General features: G+C 42.2%; 1 protein-coding gene across 1 annotated transcript; it reads left to right on the plus strand.

The window, feature by feature from the left end:
- Positions 1 to 1,769: 1,769 nt before the first annotated feature.
- LOC106584295 (protein-glutamine gamma-glutamyltransferase K) lies at positions 1,770 to 21,143 on the plus strand. Its single transcript, XM_014169368.3, has 14 exons — positions 1,770 to 2,006; positions 8,010 to 8,278; positions 12,286 to 12,477; positions 13,409 to 13,660; positions 16,508 to 16,626; positions 16,756 to 16,863; positions 17,022 to 17,199; positions 17,307 to 17,445; positions 17,588 to 17,780; positions 17,912 to 18,065; positions 18,214 to 18,498; positions 18,615 to 18,775; positions 18,920 to 19,056; positions 19,833 to 21,143. Exons 2-14 carry the CDS (start codon positions 8,011 to 8,013, stop codon positions 19,975 to 19,977), a joined length of 2,331 nt encoding a protein of 776 aa, XP_014024843.3. The 5' UTR covers positions 1,770 to 2,006; position 8,010; the 3' UTR covers positions 19,978 to 21,143.
- The last annotated feature ends 2,393 nt before the right edge of the window (positions 21,144 to 23,536 follow it).

Consider the following 23,536-nt stretch of genomic DNA (forward strand, 5'->3'; position numbering starts at 1 on the left):
TCCCACCCATTGTGTAATACAAAAACAAAGACTCCAATTCAAACAACTAACACTGTTTTATTCCCCTTGGACATCACTGCACGCGCGATAAAACAGAAGAGTATGTACTACGATATTTACGTTGCTGGATGTTTATCTCCTCCTTTTCAAAAACAAGAACAAATGTGCCTGGGGCGACCAGTGGCACAGTTTCACCTTTTGGGGATCTCAGCTTTAAGGTCTGAAAGGCATTTGCTTATTGGGCAAGTCAGGAGTATTTTGGGGTTGGCCAAAGATGATGATCACATGCCCAAAAATGTAAAGTAGCTTTTTTTCACCTAAACACAGGGGAGGAACAAGAAGGACCAGACTACTGGAATTCTTTGCATTTTGTTAGTTATCAGTTAAAAAAAAAGCACCTGCCCAATGGGGAAACCAAAGAGCAGGCTCAACTTCCGCAACTGCTTAGGTCACTTGCACAGGGCAATATGGCAGCCCTTACCAATCCCTCATTATGTGCGTGTGTGTAACCACTCCCATATGTGTGTATGAACCAGTCCATGTTCTCTCCATATGTCTGGGAAGACTTTAGCTGGCATTATTGTACGTTTTTGTGTGTAAGTGAACAATTTGTGTAAATATACGTATACTGACACAATCCACAGCAGTTAAAGTTAAGTAGAAAAAGAAAGTGGTGGCATTATTCTATGTAGGTTTGAATTCTGCCAACATGGTGTATTCGTTCTGGCTCATTAGGAAATTCTTGCAATGACATGTTTTCATTTCCTGACCCATGGTACTGTGAGCCTGGTTCCTAAGAACCATTCTACTAAATCTACTTATTCATGATAAATAGCCTACCTCTTACCCTCACTGTTGACAAACAGATATTAATTTCACTGACATTTATACAAAATAATGGTGATAATGAATGTTACGAGAATGTGAAGCATCAAGTTATAAGATATTGTACTGTCCTGTGATGGGGCTATGTTTCTGTTTAAAGAGACCCATTTGGATTTGATTTTACATCACACATGTGAGTCTCAGATATGTTGAACTTTACATTTGTCACCATGAATTTTCTCAGAATGCAGAGCTAACTGTTTTACCATATACAGTGTTAATACAGCAAATGTGGATACCGTATGACAGGCGGTGTGTTTACATATTTTTAGACTGCACTGTAGTTACAGATCATGTCCTAATGACTGCTCTGTGTTTGGAGGGGTTTGTTTGAACTTACTCAGAGGCAACTTTCACCTTTGCAGTCACAAGATTTATGAGAAATGGCACTCTAAGGGGCTCACATGAGAGTGAGAATGACATCACAAGTAGATGTCTCATATGTGCGCTTAGGTTTGTGTGTGTGTGTGTGTGTGTGTGTGTGTGTGTGTGTGTGTGTGTGTGTGTGTGTGTGTGTGTGTGTGTGTGCCCGTGTGTGTGTGTGTGTGTGTGTGTGTGTGTGTGTGTGTGTGTGTGTGTGTGTGTGTGTGTGTGTGTGTGTGTGTGTGTGTGTGTGTCCGTGTGTGCCCGTGTGTGCCCGTGTGTGTGTGTGTGTGTGTGTGTGTGTGTGTGTGTGTGTGTGTGTGTGTGTGTGTCCATGTGTGTTTGTCCTGTAGGTTTAGAATCGTTTTTCTTGACATGTTTAGACAGCACAGTGGTAGAGTTTCTGCATGGAAGCCTGACTGGTTCAACTACTGCATTCATGTGAGCAGTCTCATGACCGATCCCCTGTGTGTAAAGATACATGACTTTTCCTCCCCTTATGAGGTAGGGAGGAGGGTGTGACTACTGCCTCACAATCTTGAGTTTAAAAGGTCTCTCAAAGACGATATACTAACAATAGTTCACAGCGTGAACACAGCGTGAAGACCGCATAATCTGTGAAGAAGAGAAGACGCGCACCGCATACCAGGGCAATATTATTTTGAACCTGTTTACCTGACTGTTCAGTCAGACAAGGGCTGCCAGGTGATTCAACAAACACTTTAACCCATCGGAGAACTCAACATATAGATTACAAAGTAAGTGAATATTGATAAATGTCTATAATTGACATCTTGATTCATTAATTGATGTAATTTAATTATCATTAGGGTTGAATATTTTCCAGTTGATTTACAAATGTTCCATCCCGAGAATAAATCACTTTTCTCCAGGCTAACCCTGGAAGTGTCATTCAAAAGCATTTAAAGCATATAAATAGACCTATGTTTGGATTTGATTAGAGCTTTGATCGAATATTGAAGCCTGATGCTACCTGAGCCTGATGAGCCATACATTAAATACATTTTATGAGCCCTACATTAAAGGCATTTAATGAGCCCAAGCCCAAATGATTGTGCCGTTATCCAATATAGGCCTATGATATATAAGATACTGCACATTACACAAGACAGAAAAACATAAAAGCCCATAGATGTAGCTAGCTATATGCTCTCTTGGGTAAACAAGTGAACAAACTCCAGTATGCTAATCTTTTGTGAACTGTAATTCTGGGTCAGTACATGCGGCCTACAAAATTACAAGTATAGACTAGTGAATAATATTTTAATTTTGAAATATAATAAGATGCATACAGTGCCTTCGGAAAGTATTCAGACCCCTTGACCTTTTCCACATTTTGTTACGTTACAGCCTTATTCTAAAATGGATATATACCTTGAAAATGATCTATTTTGTGAAATTGATGGAGAGAGAGAAAGACTGTGAGAGAGTGCTCGTGGGTGCACTTATTTTAAAGCAATGATATTTGAGTGATGTTTTAAAAATAATCTTTACAATTAAAAAATAAGGTGACCCCCAGAAGCCAGATGGAGATGTGTCCCTTTAGATGTGAAAGTCATCCAGTAAAATCCTACTTGAGTAAAAGTCTAAACGTATTATGTTTTAAATATACTTAAGTATCAAAGTAAAAGTATAAATCATTTCAAATTCCTTATATTAAGCAAACCAAATGGCACAATTTTCTTGTTTTTTGTACATTTACTGATAGCACTCTCCAAAACTCAGACATACAGTAATTTACAAACAAAGCATTCATGAGTCCGCCTAATCAGAGAAGTAGGGATGACAAGGGATGTTTTCTTGATAACTGCATGAATTGGACTATTTTCCTGTCCTGCTAAGCATTCAAAATGTAACGAGTACTTTTGGGTGTCAGGGAGTAAAAACAGCATTATTTTTTTTAGGAATGTGGTGAAGTTAAAGTTGTCAAAAATATAAATAGTAGAGTAGTAGTAAATAGTACAGATACCCCAAAAAAACTTCAGAGATTCCTGTTTTTCTACAGTCAAAGACTACAATAGCCCAAGGCTGTAGCCAACCAATGTAGCCATGACTGCCGTTGTTTAACATAGGAGTCAACCTATTTCCTGTAATCTCAAAATTATTAAATGTTTTGTTTCTTGTAATAAAGTTGACCTGAAATGGAGCACACTTTGTTTATAACATGTATTAAATCATATAAAATAATATCATTCAAAGAAGTTGACTCACCCACATAAGAATACCTGATGTATCAGCTAGACTATGGTTTCTACCTGAGCACATGGGACGTGGTAATATCCTGCAATTCACACCTCCCATATAGATGGCGAAAATTGGCATAACTCTTGGTGCTTGGCCTCTCTTTCCCGCCAAACATTATTTTGTTTATTAAGAAGTGCTGCGTGAACTAAGCAGTGACTCCACTTCTGTCAGCGGCATCATTACTGTTAATAGTTAAGACACTTTTTTAGAACCCAGCGTGAACCGGCAGGATTAGCCAATTGACTGCTGACAAAGTAACATATACCCTTGAACTAATTAGTTTGGCCAATCAATTAGTGACCCTGCATCCTACTGCTGGCTGAAGCTAAGCAGGGTCGGTCCTGGTCGGTCCCTGGATGGGAGACCAGATGCTGCTGGAAGTGGTGTTGGGGGGCCAGTAGAAGGCAATCTTTCCTCTGGTCTAAGGAGATCCCAATGAAACAGGGCAGTGATTGGAGACATGTGTACGGTGCTGTCTTTCGGGTGGGACATTAAACAGGTGTCCTGACTCTCTGTGGTCACTAAAGATCCCATGGCACTTTTGTAAGAGTAGGGGTGTTAACCCCGGTGTCCTGGCTAAATTGCCAATCTAGACCTCATACCATCATGGCCACCTAATCATCCCCAGCTTCCAATTAGCTCATTCATCCCTCTTCCTTCCCCTGTAACTATTCCCCAGGTCGTTGCTGTAAACGAGAATGTGTTCTCAGTCAACTTACCTGGTAAAATAAGGGTGTAAAAAAAGAAATAATAATAATAATTAAAGGTCAATAAAAGTGTAACAGCTGTCAAACAGTTAACCAGATAAAATAAACCTGCAATGTTATAAGAAATGTATTTGTCTACATTGAATAACATTGTAATTCAAATAATAGACAGACAGATTTTCACAGAACAGATAGGGTGTGACTAAGGAAAAGGACACAAGAAAGAAATAGTATAATAGGGTGTGGTAATAAACTAGATTATTTTGCCTGTCCTTATTGTATGATTTCGTGCCTGCATGTCATTATAATGGATTGGTCTGTTGTTTTGAGACCTGCCTTATTTACATCCTCCTTTGTTAAGCCTGTTTCTGCAGTATTATATCAGAAAAGTAATAACAAAGAAACAAATAATTCAAGCACTTATAGGCATGAGTTCACTCACACGGATACACCTCACCAGCCTACATAACTTGACCGATACAGTATGACTATTTCAACCCTCATCTCATTTAAATACATATGTCTACAATATAAATACATACATCTACTACATTACATCCACCACAGACTAGCTGTATCCAAACCTGAGGGCAAACCCTATCAACAGTGACTGCTGTATGTAATCAAGTCTACTAGGCAAGGTGTTCAGGTCATGGAAGACTGCTCTAACACAGTAGTATCAGAAACAGGCTTCAACAGTGTACATTATGTATCAGTCAAAGTCTAGCCATGCCTAACCCACAGGCTACTGAAACATGCTCACATTCACGTGCAGCATTTTCAACCCTGGCAGATAAGATGGAGAGCATATTCTTTCAAAGTTGACTTGGTTTAAGATGTTGGCAAACATGTTTCATGAGTGGTTTGATGAGCATGAAAATGCAGTGTAAACCATATGCCATGGCCGCGTAAGTCACCAGATCTCAACCCAATTGAACACTTATGGGAGATTCTGGAGTGAGATAGGATATTCCACCACCAACATAACACTAAACGATGAAATGTCTCATGGAAGAATGGTGTCGCATCCCTGCAATAGAGTTCCAGACACATGTCAAGGCACATTGAAGCTGTTCTGGCTCGTGGTGGCCCAACACCCTATTAAGACACTTTATGTTGGCGTTTCCTTTATTTTGGCAGTTACCTGTATATGAGTGTGTGTCCGTGTGTCTGATGGTTTATGTGTGTGTGTGTATATATTGCATGCATATCGTGTTTGTGAATGTACGCTATGTGCATATATTTATGTGTAGGCCGCAAGTGTCAGTTATATTTGCACTATTTAGGCATTTCCAATTTTAGTTAGACTGTTCACATATCCCACTATTCCACTTGTTCACACATCTCAGCAGTTGCGCAATTTCTATCTTGAACTCAAAGTCAGTGGAATGTTTTTACACCCTCTCTCCCTCCCATGGTTGTTCTTAAGTCTGAGGTCTCAAGTGTTAGGTTTAACATTGACGATGAAGAAACATTCCTTTCTCTCTCCGTCTATAACTTAGCCTCAATCTCTCCACTCCTTTCTTTGATTCTCCTCATTGGTATGTACATAAGTAATGAGGTGGTCGGCCACTTTAAAGGCCCTGTGCTTTTTATGTGTATTTCCACACTATGAGGTTGGAATAATACTGTGAAATTGTGAAAATTATTATATTTCCCTTTAGTGAAATTTCAGCCTGTTTTGGTGGGATGGAGTTTTGGCCTGCCTGGTGACATTAGTTAATAGACCAATAATCAAGAGATTAAAACCTCTCTGACAATAACAGCTAGTTTTAAGTTTTCCTCTCCCAGACAGTCCTAGCAAAATTCTTGCTTGGGAAACATTTATTTAGTAATAAGCTTTTTTTTTGTAAATTTTTGACCACTTTAAATAAAAACAATCACAGTAAGATTGTAAGAGACCTCTAGAGTCTAAGCCGTGTCTAAGCCAGTAGTCTAAGCTATGATATGGAATTCTTTTAAAATGGTCATACCAAGGATAATTTAGCTATTTGATTTAGATCTTTAAGACCCCTTAAGGTATCACATTTTTGGGGAGGAGTGAAACTATTGGCATTACTGCTATTAGCCAATAGAAACACATTGAATAACAGATTCACTTATCCCATTATTTTAGGACTAAAATAACATTTTAGGACTAACTATATATGTATTTCCATACTTTTTTTAACTGGTACTGGGACCTTCAGTTGAGTCTTGAGGCTTGTGGCCGTCCTAGAGCAAAACCGACACCATTGTATTCATGAGAGTCCCATCTTTCAATAGAGTGGTCATAATATAGTGAACAAAAATATAAACGCAACATGCAACAATTTCAATGATTTTACTGAGTTACAGTTCATATTAGGAAATCAGTCAATTTAGATAAATTCATTCGGCCCTAATCTATGGATTTCACATGACTGGGCAAGACCCACTGGGGAGCCAGGCCTTAATTACAGACAGAAATACTCAGCTTCATCAGCTGTCCAGGTGGCTGGTTTCAGACGATCCCGCAGGTGAAGAAGCCAGATCTGAAGGTCCTGGGCTGGCGAGGTCACACGTGGTCTGTAGTCTGTTGTTGTGAGGCCGGTTGGACGTATTCTCTAAAACGACGTTGAAGGCAACAATTCTCTGGCAACAACTCTGGTGGACATTTCTGAAGACAGCATGCCAATTGCATGCTCCCTCAAAACTTGAGACATCTGTGTAATTGTGTTTTGTGACAAAACTGCACATTTTAAAGTGGCCTTTTACTGTCCCCAGCACAAGGTGCACCTTTGTAATGATCATATTGTTTAATCAGCTTCTTGATATGCAACACCTGTCAGGTAGATGGATTATCTTGGCAAATCAGAAATGCTCACTAACAGGGATGTAAACAAATTTGTGCACAAAATGTGAGAGAAATAAGCTTTTTGTGGATCTGGAAAAATTCTGGGATCTTTTATTTCAGCTGATGAAACATGGGACCAACACTTTACTTATATTTTTTGTTCAGTGTAGTTTGTAGAACAAACCGTTTGGACGCTACAGATGTTTTCCTTAGAAGACTGGTTTTTGGGATGTCTCATGGTCTGACAAACATTGCACTAGCTCTGCCACCTTTCACCGTACAGTAGATGCGGGATTGACACGCAGCCCATGGAAAAAACACATATCTCTGTATTAAACAGATGACAATGACAGTCAGTGCGAAGCAGGAATGCAGATAGATTGTGGGAAAGGCTTCCAGTAGGACTAAAGAAGTTACTGGAAAGCAATCTACAAAGATGATTATTACCAGTGGTGTAAAGTACAGAAGTAAAAATACTTTAAAGTACTATTTTAAAGTACTACAGTGTTTTGGGATATGTGTACTTTACTATTTATATTTTTGACGACTTTTACTTTTACTTCACTACATTTCTATAGAAAATAATGTACTTGAGTAATTTTCTGTTAAGGTATCTTTACTTTTACTCAAGTATGACAATTGTGTGTGTGTGTGTGTGTGGTGGGGGGAATGAAATAAAAAGGAGTTGAATAAAAGAGAGTGGGAGAAGAAGAGGAGTTTATGGGAGAGACTGGACACATAATAGGAGTTAGGAGGGGTATTAATATGTTGATATGATCACAAGTAATGAGTATACCATAGCTTTAATTCACTCATTAGATGAGAGGACTACATTTGATTTGTGATGCACATTGGCCAATTATAATGACAATTGTTCAAAAAGTTATTGGATGGATCTGGATTGAGGATAGAGTTCTATGCACATGCAAAGTGACAACAATACATGCCACTCTCTGTTTTCTTCTGATTCTCAGGATGCCTGTGGAAACACCGTCAGTCAGACACACGTCTACAATTGGTCGCTTCCCATCAGTCACACTAGGATGGGGGAAAGATGAGGAGCCAGAGAAGAACACAGCGGAAGGGGGGTGTCGACAATGGTTACGTAAGATCTGTCCTTGTTGCTGTCAAAGACCTAGCAAAGATGATGACATCGCAGATAAGGTTGTCACAGGGATCGATGATGCAGACAAGCTTGTGGGGAATGGTGACAAGCCAGTCACTAATGGAAGTAACCTTGAAGGTAATTTACACTTTTAAAAATACCATACAGTCGCTAGTGAAAGTCTACACACTGTCACGTCCTGACCAGTATAGGGGTTATTTGTTATTGTAGTTTAGTCAGGACGTGGCAGAGCGTATTTGTTTTATGTGGTTCGGGGTGGTGGTTTGTTTAGAAGGGTGTTTGATTTATTATTTCCGGGTTTTGGGTTATGTTCTATGTTTTTGTATTTCTATGTTCATTCTAGTTCTTTGTATTTCTATGTCTTAGTATTGGGTGTTGGACTCTCAATTGGAGGCAGGTGTTTTCTGTTGCCTCTGATTGATAGTCCTATATATAGGGATGTGTTTTGTTTGTTAATTGTGGGTAGTTGCATTTTGCACTGCTGTTGTAAGTATAGCCTGTGAAACTGTCGTTCTTTGTTTTCCTCGTGTTCACACATATATATTTAATATATATATATGATGAACATGCAACCCGCTGCGCCTTGGTCCTCTCTACATAACGACAGCCGTTACATTTTGCTGCCTTCAAAATTAAATCTTCAATTGGATTTCCTTCCTATCTACGCAACCTACTCCAGATTTTCAAAGTGAAAGTAATAAAAAATGAAGATGTATTGATTGTGTATGTCTTCACACCCCAGAGTTAATACTTGGTGGAAGCACCTTTGGCAGCCATTACAGCTGTGAATAATTTTTAATAAGATCCTACCAACCTTTCACAACTCATAGAGCAACATATATCCATTGTGTTGTCAAAATTGCTCAAGCTCATTAAAATTGTTGGGCAGCAATATTCAAACCCTGTCTCTGATTTTCAAGCAGATTTAGGTCAGGACTGAGACTGGACCATTCAGGAACACTCACCACCTCTTGGAAAGCCATTTTGGTGTCTATTTGGCAGTAACATTTGTGTAATTGTCCTGCTGAAAAATACAACTCTTACCCAGGGTTAGGTTTTCATAAGACTGAGGTTTTTTTTCTGTAACTTTTTACATGGGCTTTTCTCCATATTTATTTTGATCCTGACAAACTCTGCAGTACCTGCCGGTGACAAGCATGCCCATCACATGATGCTGCCACCACACTAATTAAAAATACAGAGGATCAACAACATTGCATTCACTTTCCTTATGGAAAAACATGTGATCTATGATCTTAGTTAATATGATAGCATGTGACAACATGTAAAGCAACATGTGATAACATGAAACTACACATGTGAAAACATGTAATCACATGTGAAGTGTTCCAAGAATACATGTTTTCATATGATTTCACATGAAATTTCATGTGGGGTCATGTGATTTTCCATGTGTGAAATCATGTGGTTTTTCTGTAAGGATCCAAATTACTGGCCTGTGTGACAAAGTGAAAGAAGGAATCCTGTGTTAAAAAATCCACTCTATTCTGTTTGCAACAAGGCCATTAAGTAATACTGCAAGACAACAGGGCAAAGAAATGTACTTTTGGCCTAAATAAAAAAATACAGGTTTGGATCAAATTCAATACAACACAAAGTAAAAACCTCTGTATTTTCAAGTATTGTGGTGGCACCATCATGTTATGGGTATGCTTGTCACCAGCAGGGACTGGGAAGTTTGTCAGGATCAAAAGTAAATATGAAAGGAGATAAGCCCAGGTAAAAAGTTAGAGGAAAACTCACCACAGTCTCCTGAAAACCTAACCCTGGGATAGAGTTTTCTTTTTCAGTGGTACAATTACTCACATTTTAATGCCAAAGACACACCAGAATGGCTTTCCAAGAGGTGTTGAGTTTCCCTGAGTGGTCCAGTCTCATTCCTGACTTAAATTAGCTTGAAAATCAGAGACAGAGTTTGAATATTGATGTCCTTGAATTATTCTCAACCAAATTTACTGGGCTTGAACAATTGTGACAAAGACGATGGATATATGTTGTGGTGGAATGTTGTATTCAAATGAGAGCGACTTTGTCATTTCTTCAAACAATCATCTTTATTCAATATCGATTAATTATTGAAATAATGAAACCGTCGACCCAACAGTCTTGACTGTTGAGCCGAGAGCCTACCCTTTACAGGCAATGATCAGTTTACATAGCTGATACCAAGAATGCTTGGTTCCACCCCTCCCATATAGATTGGGGGGCACCATAAGTCACTTTGGGTTCATCCTCTGGTCATCTGCCTCTGGTGTTGTCTCCTAGATGCCAGGATAATTAGGAATACTGAGGCCTGTTTTGTTCCTCCAGGCTATCTCTATCTCGGTGACACCCACCACATCTGATCTATGGAATGCCAGCTGTAGGTTTTTTATCACCAAGCCATCACTTAATCAGTTGCCAACCCAAGCTGCAAAAGACTCCTCAGTTAACTCAGAAAGGGAGAGAGAGAGTTCTAAGAACCTTACTTTATTTAATAAAACAACCATTTGGTGCATAAATATAACATCATTTTGTAATCAAGGCTACCACAATGTTGACCTAACAGCTGTGCAAAGTTGGCAGAATCTTGAAATAAAAGATCCCAGACATTTTCCATACACACAACACAATGCCACAGATGTCTCGAGTTTTGAGGGAGCGTGTAACTGCCATGCTGAATGCAGGAATGTTCAGCAGAGATTTTTCCAGAGAATTCAATGTTCATTTCTCTACCATAAGCCTCCTCCAACGTCGTTTTAGAGAATTTAGCAGTACGTCCAACCGGCCTCACAACCACAGACCACATGTAACCACGCCAGCTCAGGACCTCCAAATCTGTCTTCTTCACCTGCGGGATGGTCTGAGATGAGGCACCAGGACAGCTGATGAAACTGTGGGTTTGCAGAACCGAAGAATTGCTGCACAAACTGTCAGAAACCGCCTCAGGAATGCTCATCTGCGTGCTCGTTGTCCTCACCAGGGGCTTGACCTGACTGCAGTTCGGCGTTGTAACCGACTTCAGTGGGAAAAATCTCACCTTCGATGGCCAGTGGCACGCTGGTGAAGTGTGTTCTTTACAGATTTATTCCGGTTTCAATTGTACCGGGCAGATGACAGACAGCCTGTATGGCATCATGTGGGCGAGCGGTTTGCTGATGTCAACATTGTGAACAGAGTGCCCCATAGTGGCGGGGGGGGGGTTATGGTATGGGCAGGAATAAGCTACGGACAACGAACACAATTGCAGTTTATCGATGGCAATTTGAATGCACAGAGATACCATGACGAGATCCTAAAGCTCATTGTCATCCCATTCATCCTCCACTATCACCTCATGTTTCAGCATGATAATGCACGGCCCCATGTCGCAAGGATCTGTGCACAATTCCTGGATGCTGAAAATGTCTCAGTTCTTCCATGGCCTGTAGAGTCACCAGACATGTCACCCATTGAGCATGTTTGGGATGTTCTGGATCGACGTGCAAAACAGCGTGTTCAAGTTCCCACTAATACCCAGCAACTTCGCACAGCCATTGAAGAGGAGTTGGACACCATTCCACAGGCCACAATCAACAGCCTGATCAACTCTATGCGAAGGAGATGTACCACACTGCCTGAGGCAAATGGTCACACCAGATACTGACTGGTTTTCTGATCCACGCCCCTACATCTTTTTAAGGTATCTGTTACCAACAGATATATATCTGTATTCCCAGTCATGTGAAATCCACATTATGGCCGAATTAATTTATTTCAATTGACTGATTTCCTTATATGAACTGTAACTCAGTAAAATCTTTTAAATAGTTGCATGTTGCATTTATATTTTTGTTCAGTGTATTAACTCTGGGGTGTGAAAACATATGCAATCATAACAACTTAATATTTCTTTACATGTATTATTCATTTGGAACATTTTAGATAATTTTCTTTCACTTAAAGAAATTGGAGTAGGTTGTGTAGATCTGTAAGAAAAAAACAAATTTAATCCCTTTTTAGATTTAATTTTAAGACAGCAAAATGTGAGCACTGTATTTCATTGTTACTACGCAAGACATTGTGACATTTGTGACAGAATGGTTGACTTTAATATGAACTTCCCTCTCTTCCTGTTGTCTCAGAGCTGTTGTTGATTGTGCGGTCCATAGACCTGATGAAAAAAAAGAAAGGTCAGAACCGCATGGAGCATCATACAGACCGTTACTACGGTGATGGCCTCATCATCCGCAGGGGTCAGATCTTCATGATGTGGCTTGACCTCTCGCGACCTTACAATTCCAACACGGACAGACTCCACCTGGAGCTTAGGACAGGTCAGTGAGACATTCTGCTGAATCATGAAGGGTTACAATGACACAAAAATGTCCTCCCTTGTTCCCCTGATGGGAAGCCCTAGGGCTAACAAGTGCACATGATAACAGTAAGCCCTTTATAACCAATCATGGGAACTGACAGAGTAACTAGTTGGTTGTGTGTTTTTGTTTATTGGCATGAGTTTGTGTGTTAGTGTGCGCTTGTGTCTTGGAACGGCCCTGTGTCTGCACCATGTTTTAGTGATTATCACCATGGTAACTGGAGTTATGCATGTGGTTTGTGGCAAGCCTCCAGTGTTTTACAGGAGCCTGCCTCTCTCACAGTCCTGCAAAATCCCCTCTTTCCACTGACAATTCATTCCTACCATAAACAGCTTCGCCACCAACCAACCCACCAACTAATTTCACCATGCACTTTCAGCTTCTAGATTGTAATATTTATCTTAGAGATGAATTGAATATGAGTGTGTACTGAATGAGAGATGTGTATTAATAGACAAGCAGCAAATCAACATTCAGGACAGATACTGCATGGATCTGCAGAATCAGTGTACTGTGGGTGGATTGTAGATGTGTCTGTGTGTGCGTGTGTTTGAGGATGAGAATGTTGCTCTGCTTGTTGTCTCAAACACACCCTGTTAACACCTTGGGTGCAGTCACCAATCTGACATAGAACTCTTTTAGGAAGGAATTTCTTGATGCCGTTAATAACTAACTACAGATTATGAATCAACACGTGTGTTTTATTACTAAATGAAATATCTGTTTTTTGTCAGTGTTGCCAACAAACCAACTTCATGTTATTTTTTTCATGACAGCAATAAATGAAAAATTCAGCTAAAATAGGAGTAAGAGAAATTGCACTACAAAATTTCAACATATTTTGTTCTTATGATACTGAGTAATATTTGTGTGTGACTGTCTGGGATAGGACCCTTGCCTACAGTGGCAAAGGGCACCCATGTCATCATCCCATTGGTTGAGGAGCTGGAAGATGACCGTTGGGAGGCCAAGATTGTGCAACGGGACGGCAACAGGCTCAAGCTGTCCATCAACTCCCCGCCCACAGCCGTGATTGGTCGATACCAGCTCACCGTGGCAACGCAAAGCCCAAACGGGGAGGCCACATCTACACATGACCCTGGGAATGACATCTGCATGCTGTTTAACCCCTGGTGTGAAGGTGAGAGAGAGAGAGAGAGAGAGAGAGAGAGAGAGAGAGAGAGAGAGAGAGAGAGAGAGAGAGAGAGAGAGAGAGAGAGAGAGAGAGAGAGACAAAAATAAAAATGTCCTCCTGTGAGCTACCTATATCCCCCACTAGAATTCACATACTTTAATGAAGACAGCTTCTCCATCCTGGAGGGGTAATCAATAATTTCCAGGCCCAGGGACATGTACTAGTCTGTGGCGACCTAAATGCCAGAATCGGACAAGAACCTGACAGTAAATCTCAGTAAGAACCAAAATAATGGTGTTCCAAAAAAGGTCCTGTCGCCAGGACCACAAATACCAATTCCATCTAGACACTGTTGCCCTAGAGCACACAAAGAACTATACATACCTTGGCCTAAACATCAGCACCACAGGTAACTTCCACAAAGCTGTGAACGATCTGAGAGACAAGGCAAGAAGGGCATTCTATGCCATCAAAAGGAACATAAAATTCGACATACCAATTAGGATCTGGTTAAAAATACTTGAATCAGTTATAGAACCCATTGTCCTTTATGGTTGTGAGGTCTGGGGTCCGCTCACCAACCATGAATTCACAAAATGGGACAAACACCAAATTGAGACTCTGCATGCAGAATTCTGCAAAAATATCCTCCGTGTACAATGTAGAAAACCAAATAACGCATGCAGAGCAGAATTAGGCCGATACCCGCTAATTATCAAAATCCAGAAAAGAGCCGTTAAATTCTACAACCACCTAAAAGGAAGCGATTCCCAAACCTTCCATAACAAATCCATCACCTACAGAGAGATGAAACTGGAGAAGAGTCCCCTAAGCAAGCTGGTCCTGGGGCTCTGTTCACAACCACAAACACACCACACAGAGCCCTAGGACAGCAACACAATTAGACCCAACCAAATCATGAGAAAGAAAAAATAAATAGATAATTACTTGATACTTGACACTTCCCTGTGGCTCAGTTGGTAGAGCATGGTGTGTGCAATGCCAGGGTTGTGGGTTCTGTTCCCACAGGGGGCCAGTACAAAAATGCAATCACTACTGTAAGTCGCTCTGGATAAGAGCGTCTGCTAAATGACTAAAATGTAAAAATGTAAAAAAAACATTGGAAAGAATTAACAAAAAAACAGAACTAACTAGAATGCTATTTGGCCCTAAACAGAGAGTAAACAGTGGCAGAATATCTGTGACTGACACAAACTTAAGGAAAGCTTTGACTATGTACAGACTCAGTGAGAATAGCCTTGCTATTGAGAAAGGCTGCCATAGGCAGACCTGTCTCTCAAGAGAAGACAGGCTATGTGCACACTGCCCACAAAATGAGGTGGAAACTGAGCTGCACTTCTGTGACGTCGTGGGTGTGGAGTCAGGCGCAGGAAACAGAAGTGTTTAGTACAGTGCCTTTTATTACGCACCACCAAAACAGTATTCGCCCAACACAACAGGCCGTATCAAAATACAAAGTCCCAAAAAACACGATCCACTACACAACACACAGTGTAAATGAATGAAACAAGCCCGCACACAGAACAGGTGGGGAGACAGGCTTAAATAGCTTAGCTAATGACCTAATTAAAACAGGTGCAACAAATAAAGGCATAACCAACAGAAAAGGAAAAAGGGATCGGTGGCAGCTAGTAGGCCGGTGACGACGACCACCGAGCGCCACCCGAACAGGGAGAGGAGCCGACACCGGCCTCGGGGGTGACCCTGAGGGCGAGGCGCAGGGCGGTCCGGGTGGAGGCAATGGAAATCCCTCAACAGTGACGGATCCAGTATGTCCCCCACCGGCACCCAGCACCTCTCCTCCGGGCCGTACCCCTCCCAGTCCACGAGGTACTGCAGGCCCCTCACCCGGCGTCTTGAGTCCAGAATGGTACGTACTGTATACGCCGGGGACCCCTCGATGTCCAGAGGGGGCGGAGGGACCTCCGGCACCTCACCTTCTTGTAATGGACCAGCTACCACCAGCCTGAGGAGAGACACATGAAACGAGGGGTTAATACGATAATAAGAAGGGAGTTTTAATCTGTAACACACCTCGTTTATTCTCCTCCGGACTTTGAAGGGCCTTACACGCTGCGGACCCAGCTTCCGGCAGGGCAAGCAGAGGGGCAGGTTTCGGGTCGAGAGCCAGACCCTGTTCCCCGGTTGGAATACGGGGGCCTCACTGCGGTGGCGGTCAGCGCTCCTCTTCTGCTGTCCACCTGCTTGCTTAAGGGATTCCTGGACAGCCCTCCAGGCCTCCTTGGAGCGCTGCACCAATCCTCCACCGCAGGAGAGAGTGAGTGAGTGAGTGAGTGAGTGAGTGAGTGAGTGAGTGAGTGAGTGAGTGAGTGAGTGAGTGAGTGAGTGAGTGAGTGAGTGAGTGTGAGAGAGAGAGAGAGAGAGAGAAGAGAGAGAGAGAGAGAGAGAAAGAGAGAGAGAGAGAGAGAGAGAGAGAGAGAGAGAGAGAGAGAAGGAGACAAACAAGGAAGAAGTAAATTAGTTAATACAAAGAGAGCTTGTCCCTGTCCTCAGCCAACCCTACACTCTTAGAAAAAAGGGTTGCAAAAGGGAACCCTCTGTCGAAATGATTCTACATGGATTCTACATGGACCTCAAAAGTGTTGGACCAAAAGGGTTCTACCTGGAACCAAAAAGGTTTCTTCAAAGGGTTCTCCTATGGGGACAGCCGAATAACCTTTTTAGATTCTAGATAGCACCGTTTATTTTCTAACAGTGTAAGCTCAGAGACTCTCCATAGTCTTCACCCTCATTTCAGGCTGATGACATCACACAATGGAATTGTTTTCCTTTTGAACAACTGGATTTAATCTCTCTCTCCCTCTCCGTCAGATGACACAGTGTACATGGACAATGGCGATGAGAAGAATGAGTATATCCTGAATGATGTTGGAAGGCTCTACTACGGCACAGAGAACCAGATTGGTTCAAGAACGTGGAACTATGGACAGGTGAAGGAACATGAAGATTGTTAGTCAGTTGATGGCAAAATATTCTGAGTAGGACAGACCTAACTAACATATTTCTATCATTGCCCCTGCTTCTCTCTCTCCTTCCATCTCTCCCTCTCTATTTCTCAGTTTGACAAGGGGATCCTGGATGCCTGTCTTTATGCTTTGGAGAAGAGCGGGACCCCCCCCTCAGGCTGGGGAGACTCTGTCAACGTGGTACGAATCATTTCAGCCATGGTGAGTCCTCCTCGCAAATACAGGGCCTACACTTTAAAACTTCACAATATCACCTCTAACCTCGCCTCTAAGTCCAACCAATGTCCAACCAAACTGGCACCTCATTATTCCAACTCTAAATTGAATCCGAAGTGAACCCGTACTCTCCTTTATCCCAGATCAACTCCCCAGATGACTGTGGGATCCTGGAGGGGAACTGGTCAGGGAACTATGTGGGCGGGACTTCCCCTACATCCTGGAGTGGTAGTGTGGACATTCTGAATAAGTACCATAAGGACGGAGGCGCACCGGTCAAATATGGCCAGTGCTGGGTCTTCTCTGGGGTCACCACCACAGGTGTGTTTGTGTGTCTTTGTATAATTCAAATGACTTATCTGAGGGAAACTTGATTGCCATGTTGCTATGCATTGACCCCTAACCTCTCACCCTCCAATCTCTTCCAGTGTTGAGGTGTTTGGGCATTCCCTCCCGTAGTGTGTCCAACTTCAACTCCGCCCACGACACAGATGTCTCCTTGACAGTAGACGTGTACTTCGATGAGAAGTTGGAGTCTATAGATCACCTCAACTCTGACTCCATCTGGTGAGTAGAATATAAACATACTCTCTGACTCATGGTATCATTCAGTACTACATCATCTTAGTCATGTCATCACACACCACTTATGTAAATACAATGTGGATTTACTAGATTACATCTAAGTTATAACCCATTCCTGCTTTAGGAACTTCCATGTGTGGAACGACTGTTGGATGGCTCGTCCAGACTTGCCACCTGGTTATGGTGGCTGGCAGGTAGTAGACTCCACCCCCCAGGAGACCAGTCAGGGCACATACCGCTGTGGCCCAGCCTCCATCAATGCCATCCGTAACGGACAAGTGTTCCTGAAACATGACTCACCATTCGTCTTTGCCGAGGTGGGTCTCTAGTGTGTCTTCTCCCTTCTTTTCTCTCAGACGCACAGTGATGACCTCACTTGCCCCTAGTCTCAGATGTCCTCCATCTCAACCATCTCTACCTCTCTCTCTCTGCTGTACCTGTACTGTAGGTGAACAGTGATAAGATCTACTGGCAGAGGAACCTGGATGGCACCTTCACCCAGATCCACAGTGAGAAAAACGCAGTGGGCCACTGTATCAGCACCAAGGCTGTGGGCTCTGATGAACGCAATGACATCACAGACCTTTACAAGCACCCAGAAGGTAGCTTCACATAGCTGTGCAAATATTAACAAACACTGGGTAGCATTGCATATCATAGTTTCATTGCCATACCTATACAAGCAGACTCCTGTATAAGAACCCAGAGGTTAATATCTATTTTATTCTTTCTTATTGTTATTCTCTCCAGGCACAGAGGAGGAGCGCATCGCTGTGGAGACTGCAAGTCGCTATGGCTCCAAACCAGATGCCTACGCTTCACCCATCGCTCAGGATGTATCCATAGAGGTGACCATGGATGGGGAGGGGCCACGCATGGGGGGAGATGCAGAACTGACCATTGTCATGCGCAACGCTAGTTCTCTACCACGCACTATCAACCTCCACAGCCAGGTGGCAGTCATGTACTACACTGGTGTGGTCAAGGCTACTGTCAAAAAGGACCAAATTCCTGTGGAGCTGCTACCCAATGAAGGTGAGCCACTGGGAAATGTCTTGTGTTGCGTATATATGTGTAGTTCAGTCAGACAGTGTTATTCATTGCATGCCCAGGTTTTTCTCATCCCTAGTCCTACCTCCCTCTCCTAACAGTGAAGAACCTGGAGTGGATCCTTCAGTACCAGAACTACCAGGACCAGCTTGTGGACCAGGCTGCTCTGATGCTGACCCTGTCGGGCAGGGTCAGTGAGACACAGCAGGTTCTGGCAACTCAGTTCAGCTTCCGCCTCCGCACCCCTGACCTCATCATTAAGGTAAGCAGAATGAATTAATATCTCCATAAATCTCATCCACAGCATCTATATGTGTGTCTGTCTGTCCATCTGAATATTGTCTGTTGACAACATAATCCAGAGATGTTCTGTAATGATAAGGTTTCCATATACTTTCCCTCCTAGCCAGTAGGGGAGGCTGTGGTGGGGGAAAAGATGGCGGCTGAGATCTCCTTCACCAACCCTCTGCCATGCACGCTGAAGGGAGTGGTGTTCCGTGTAGAGGGGCTGGGCCTGCAGAGTGTTCGACAGATCACTGTTGGGTGAGAAACTATGTTCACGTACATTCTGCTTGCCATATCTCTTTGTCACTCCATTCATCACATGGGCATATACAAATGTCCTGTAACCAGGGTTGGGGTCAAATCCAATTTCATTTGGAATTCCAATTCAATTCTTGAATTCACTCATGAAGTGGAGAATTTACATTGAATAACATTTTAAATTATGGAATTGGAATTATACTGTTTTTGAATTGTAATTTAATTGTAATTGTAAAACATTTAATCTTTGGAATGTAATTGAATTGGAATTCTATATATTTACATTTCCTAGTTAAGGGAATTAATGGACGTAGTTTCAACAAATGTACTGTAGGATTTGTTTTTAATCATTTCAAGCTGTATTCCTATATTTCCAGTATAGCTAGACTGTCTGAAGCCTGAAAGCCTGAGGGAATTGAATTCAAATTGGAATTTGTGGAACTGTTGGGGATAATATTGAATTGGGAATTAAATTATTGGAACTTACCTAACATTGTAATTCAGAGGAATTTAATTATCTCTGAATTCAAAGACTGACCTGAAATTTGAATCGATTTAAATGGAATTTACAGGGAGAGAGATTTTAATTAGAATTGAATTTGTAAAATTGACCCCAACCCTGAGTGTAACATCAGCTAAACATGCCTATGAGTTCATCTGAACACAGCATCAGTCTGTATGACACTATACTCTCTGTCAATCTGTGGTGCATGTAGTCAATCTTCCTTCATGTTATGAACAAGCGCAGTACTGAGTGTCTCTATCATATTTCTCAGTGACGTGGCCAGTCACTCCACTGTGGTTCAGACGGAGGTCTTTGTCCCCACCCTGCCTGGACCCAGGAAACTGTTGGCTTCACTGGACTGTAAACAGCTCACACAGGTTCATGGTGTTGCTGACATCAACGTGAAGGAGAAATAAGTCTTCAGACACCATAGACCTCTCTTGGTCTGCTTGGCTATTGAGGCATAATCACTATGGAGGTCAGAAGAAATCATCTCCCTTCCTCTTCCCCCTACCAGAGTGCTGGTGTTGCTGTTGAGTCAATTATGATGTTCGGAAGTACAGCTTGAGAGACAGGAAAACCATACACCATGCAAGACAAGCATTTTCAATAGTCATGTTGTCACATATTTTTCCATTCCTCCCTCTCAATATCAGATTGGACCTGTATAATGTGCCTTGAAAAGTGGCTAAACGAATGATTGCAGCCCTTACAAGACTAATATTAGGACTTGAAGCATACCTACTGAACAGAGCACCCGTTAGTTATATGACACATGGGAACAATAATGTTAGCTCAGCATACTGTACAGTGCAGCAATACTACCTTATACAGAACATGTGGCATGTTATGTTGACAGAACATTATACACTATCTATGACATCATCAGATTTATCTCAGCTATTATTTATCACTTATTAGAAGGGCTTTGTGTTAACTTACACTGTACAATGATCTAATACTTTGGTGTTATTATTAACTTATAAACGTTGTTATGGATTTTAAGAGATCAGTTCTTTGAAACACATATCCATGCTTATGCGGCAGGGCGGCAGGGAGCCTAGTGGTTAGAGCGTTGGACTAGTAACCGAAAGGTTGCAAGATTGAATCCCCGAGCTGACAAGGTAAAAATCTGTCGTTCTCCCCCTGAACAAGGCAGTTAACCCACTGTTCCTAGGCCGTCGTTGAACATTTCCTAGTTAAATAAAGATAAAATAAAAAAATGCACTACATGTAGTGTGAATGTCTAAAAGTCTTTCTATTTGAACTGGATGAACAAATCAGTATTAGGAAGTCAAGTTAAATCTGCTCCATCCCATGCTTTTTAGATCCAGGTTTTGTATTAACATCAGATGTGCTGTTATTTTGCACTTATCAAATATCAACTCAATATTAAGTACACAATTAGCTCTGAACTAAATGAAGCACCCAAGGTAGAGGTTTATGACAAAAATGCTGAAATGGCAGCTACACATGTTTATTTTTCACAAACAGCATATCATCTGTAACTGTTTTAATAGTGTATTGTATTTGTGTGCTATTTACATGTTTATACTATGTGAGTAAATTAATTCCACTTCAATACTTTGTCCTTATTCTGTGTGGTGAGTGAGAGAGAGAGAGAGAGAGAGAGAGAGAGAGAGAGAGAGAGAGAGAGAGAGAGAGAGAGAGAGAGAGAGAGAGAGAGAGAGAGAGAGAGAGAGAGAGAGAGAGAGAGAGAGAGAGAGAGAGAGAGAGAGAGAGAGAGAGAGAGAGAGAGAGAGAGAATGTTTTTTTGGTAGAGTGACAGCAACAGGTTTACCCAAGTACATGTTATGAAAGAGTTGATATTTTAATAATGTAAGTGTTCAGTTTGACATCATGCACAATTATGAACACACTCCCTCATACACATACATAAACTGGAATGTACAAATCACATCTTTCTACATTTATTTGTCCTTTTTCATATTCAGTAGTTCATTACAACACGTGATACTGGCAGTCATAAGTCAATCCCTTCATAATAAAGTCAAGAAACTATAATGGTGGTCTTATTGTCAGTCATGACAAGCCTCTTGAAAAGGAAAACTTTTTTTAAAGCCTATAGTGGTTGGCACTGGGCTAATTAGCCTCTGCCAACAAAACTCACACAGTAGACTGTATTATATAAATAAAATTAAGCAGCATTGTTAAATTAGTCACACACACACAAAATCACTCATTCTCAGTCTACATTATCACAGATGGTCTACACAACTCTGTTGAACTCCTCAGGCTGATCAATATAGACCTGATCAGCAGCTCCCTCAACCACCTGAGACAGGGAAAGAGAAGGGGGAGGAGTGAGGGACTGTGAGGTTCAGCTCCATTTCACACTTTGTGATTTCAGGGGTGTTGTCGGTTGTAATCTTGTACCCATTCGTTTGAACTCCACTTTTAGGTCTGCTATTGTTAGCTCAAAAGAGAAGCCCACTGTGGTCTGCTCACCCAGTGCTTTTAGGTCAAATGTGAATTCCATAAACTTGAATACCCCCTCAGTTTTCAAATCACGTAGAGGGCTTGCGCGGTTGCACGATAGCAACCAAAGCCCATGTAAGTCAGTTTATAACATTCCATCTTTGGTTACTCTGACAGTTCCTCATATTTACATTGGCTGCAGCCTCAGGCCTTATGGTGGTAACCTTGGACAAGTAATTCCAATTTCTATTCCTTCCTCTATTACTAATAGGGATAGACCAAAATGGTGCAATCTTATAGCCATACCAACTATATCAATATCAACCGTCAGACAGGGCCTGCAACTTACATTTACGTCATTTATCAAACGCTCTTATCCAGAGCGACTTACAAATTGGTGCATTCACCTTATGATATCCAGTGGAACAACCACTTTACAATAGTACATCTATATATTTTTTGGGGGGGAGTGTAGGGGGGGGTAGAAGGATTACTTAATCCTATCCCAGGTATTCCTTAAAGAGGTGGGGTTTCAGGTGTCTCCGGAAGGTGGTGATTGACTCCGCTGTCCTGGCGTCGTGAGGGAGCTTGTTCCACCATTGGGGTGCCAGAGCAGCGAACAGTTTTGACTGGGCTGAGCGGGAACTGTGCTTCCGCAGAGGTAGGGAGGCGAGCAGGCCAGAGGTGGATGAACGCAGTGCCCTTCTTTGGGTGTAGGGACTGATCAGAGCCTGAAGGTACGGAGGTGCCGTTCCCCTCACAGCTCCGTAGGCAAGCACCATGGCCTTGTAGCAGATGCGAGCTTCAACTGGAAGCAAGGAGAGTGTGCGGAGGAGCGGGGTGACGTGAGAGAACTTGGGAAGGTTGAACACCAGACGGGCTGCGGCGTTCTGGATGAGTTGTAGGGGTTTGATGGCACAGGCAGGGAACCCCGCCAACAGCGAGTTGCAGTAATCCAGACGAGAGATGACAAGTGCCTGGATTAGGACCTGCGCCGCTTCCTGTGTGAGGCAGGGTCGTACTCTGCGAATGTTGTAGAGCATAAACCTACAGGATTGGGTCACCGCCTTGATGTTAGCGGAGAACGACAGGGTGTTGTCCAGGGTCACGCCAAGGCTCTTAGCACTCTGGGAGGAGGACACAATGGAGTTGTCAACCGTGATGGCGAGATCATGGAACGGGCAGTCCTTCCCCGGGAGGAAGAGCAGCTCCGTCTTGCCGAGGTTCAGCTTGAGGTGGTGATCCGTCATCCACACTGATATGTCTGCCAGACATGCAGAGATGCGATTCGCCACCTGGTTATCAGAAGGGGGAAAGGAGAAGATGAATTGTGTGTCTGCCTATTGAACATAGCTTGTTTGAATTGGAGACTCCTTGTTACTTTAAAATCATAAAGGACTTGGGGTGATGCATCTGAACATTAGGAGCTTACTTCCTAAACTGGATTAAATCAATATCTGGGCTATGCAGACGAATCCGGACATTCTCGTTTTGACTGAAACTTGGATCTCTGGAGACATTCTAGACTCATTCTGA

Source organism: Salmo salar, chromosome 23, assembly GCF_965601325.2.
Source record: "Salmo salar chromosome 23, fSalSal1, whole genome shotgun sequence".
NCBI classification, from domain to species: domain Eukaryota; kingdom Metazoa; phylum Chordata; class Actinopteri; order Salmoniformes; family Salmonidae; genus Salmo; species Salmo salar.

What these genes read in the sequence shown, in the direction of transcription:
- LOC106584295 (XM_014169368.3), top strand. Translation starts at nt 8,011, where the DNA reads ATGCCTGTGGAAACACCGTCAGTCAGACACACGTCTACAATTGGTCGC. An exon ending in CCACCTGGAGCTTAGGACAG is followed by an intron (nt 12,478 to 13,408) that starts GTCAGTGAGACA and finishes TGTCTGGGATAG; the next exon opens with GACCCTTGCCTACAGTGGCA. An exon ending in CACCATTCGTCTTTGCCGAG is followed by an intron (nt 17,781 to 17,911) that starts GTGGGTCTCTAG and finishes CCTGTACTGTAG; the next exon opens with GTGAACAGTGATAAGATCTA.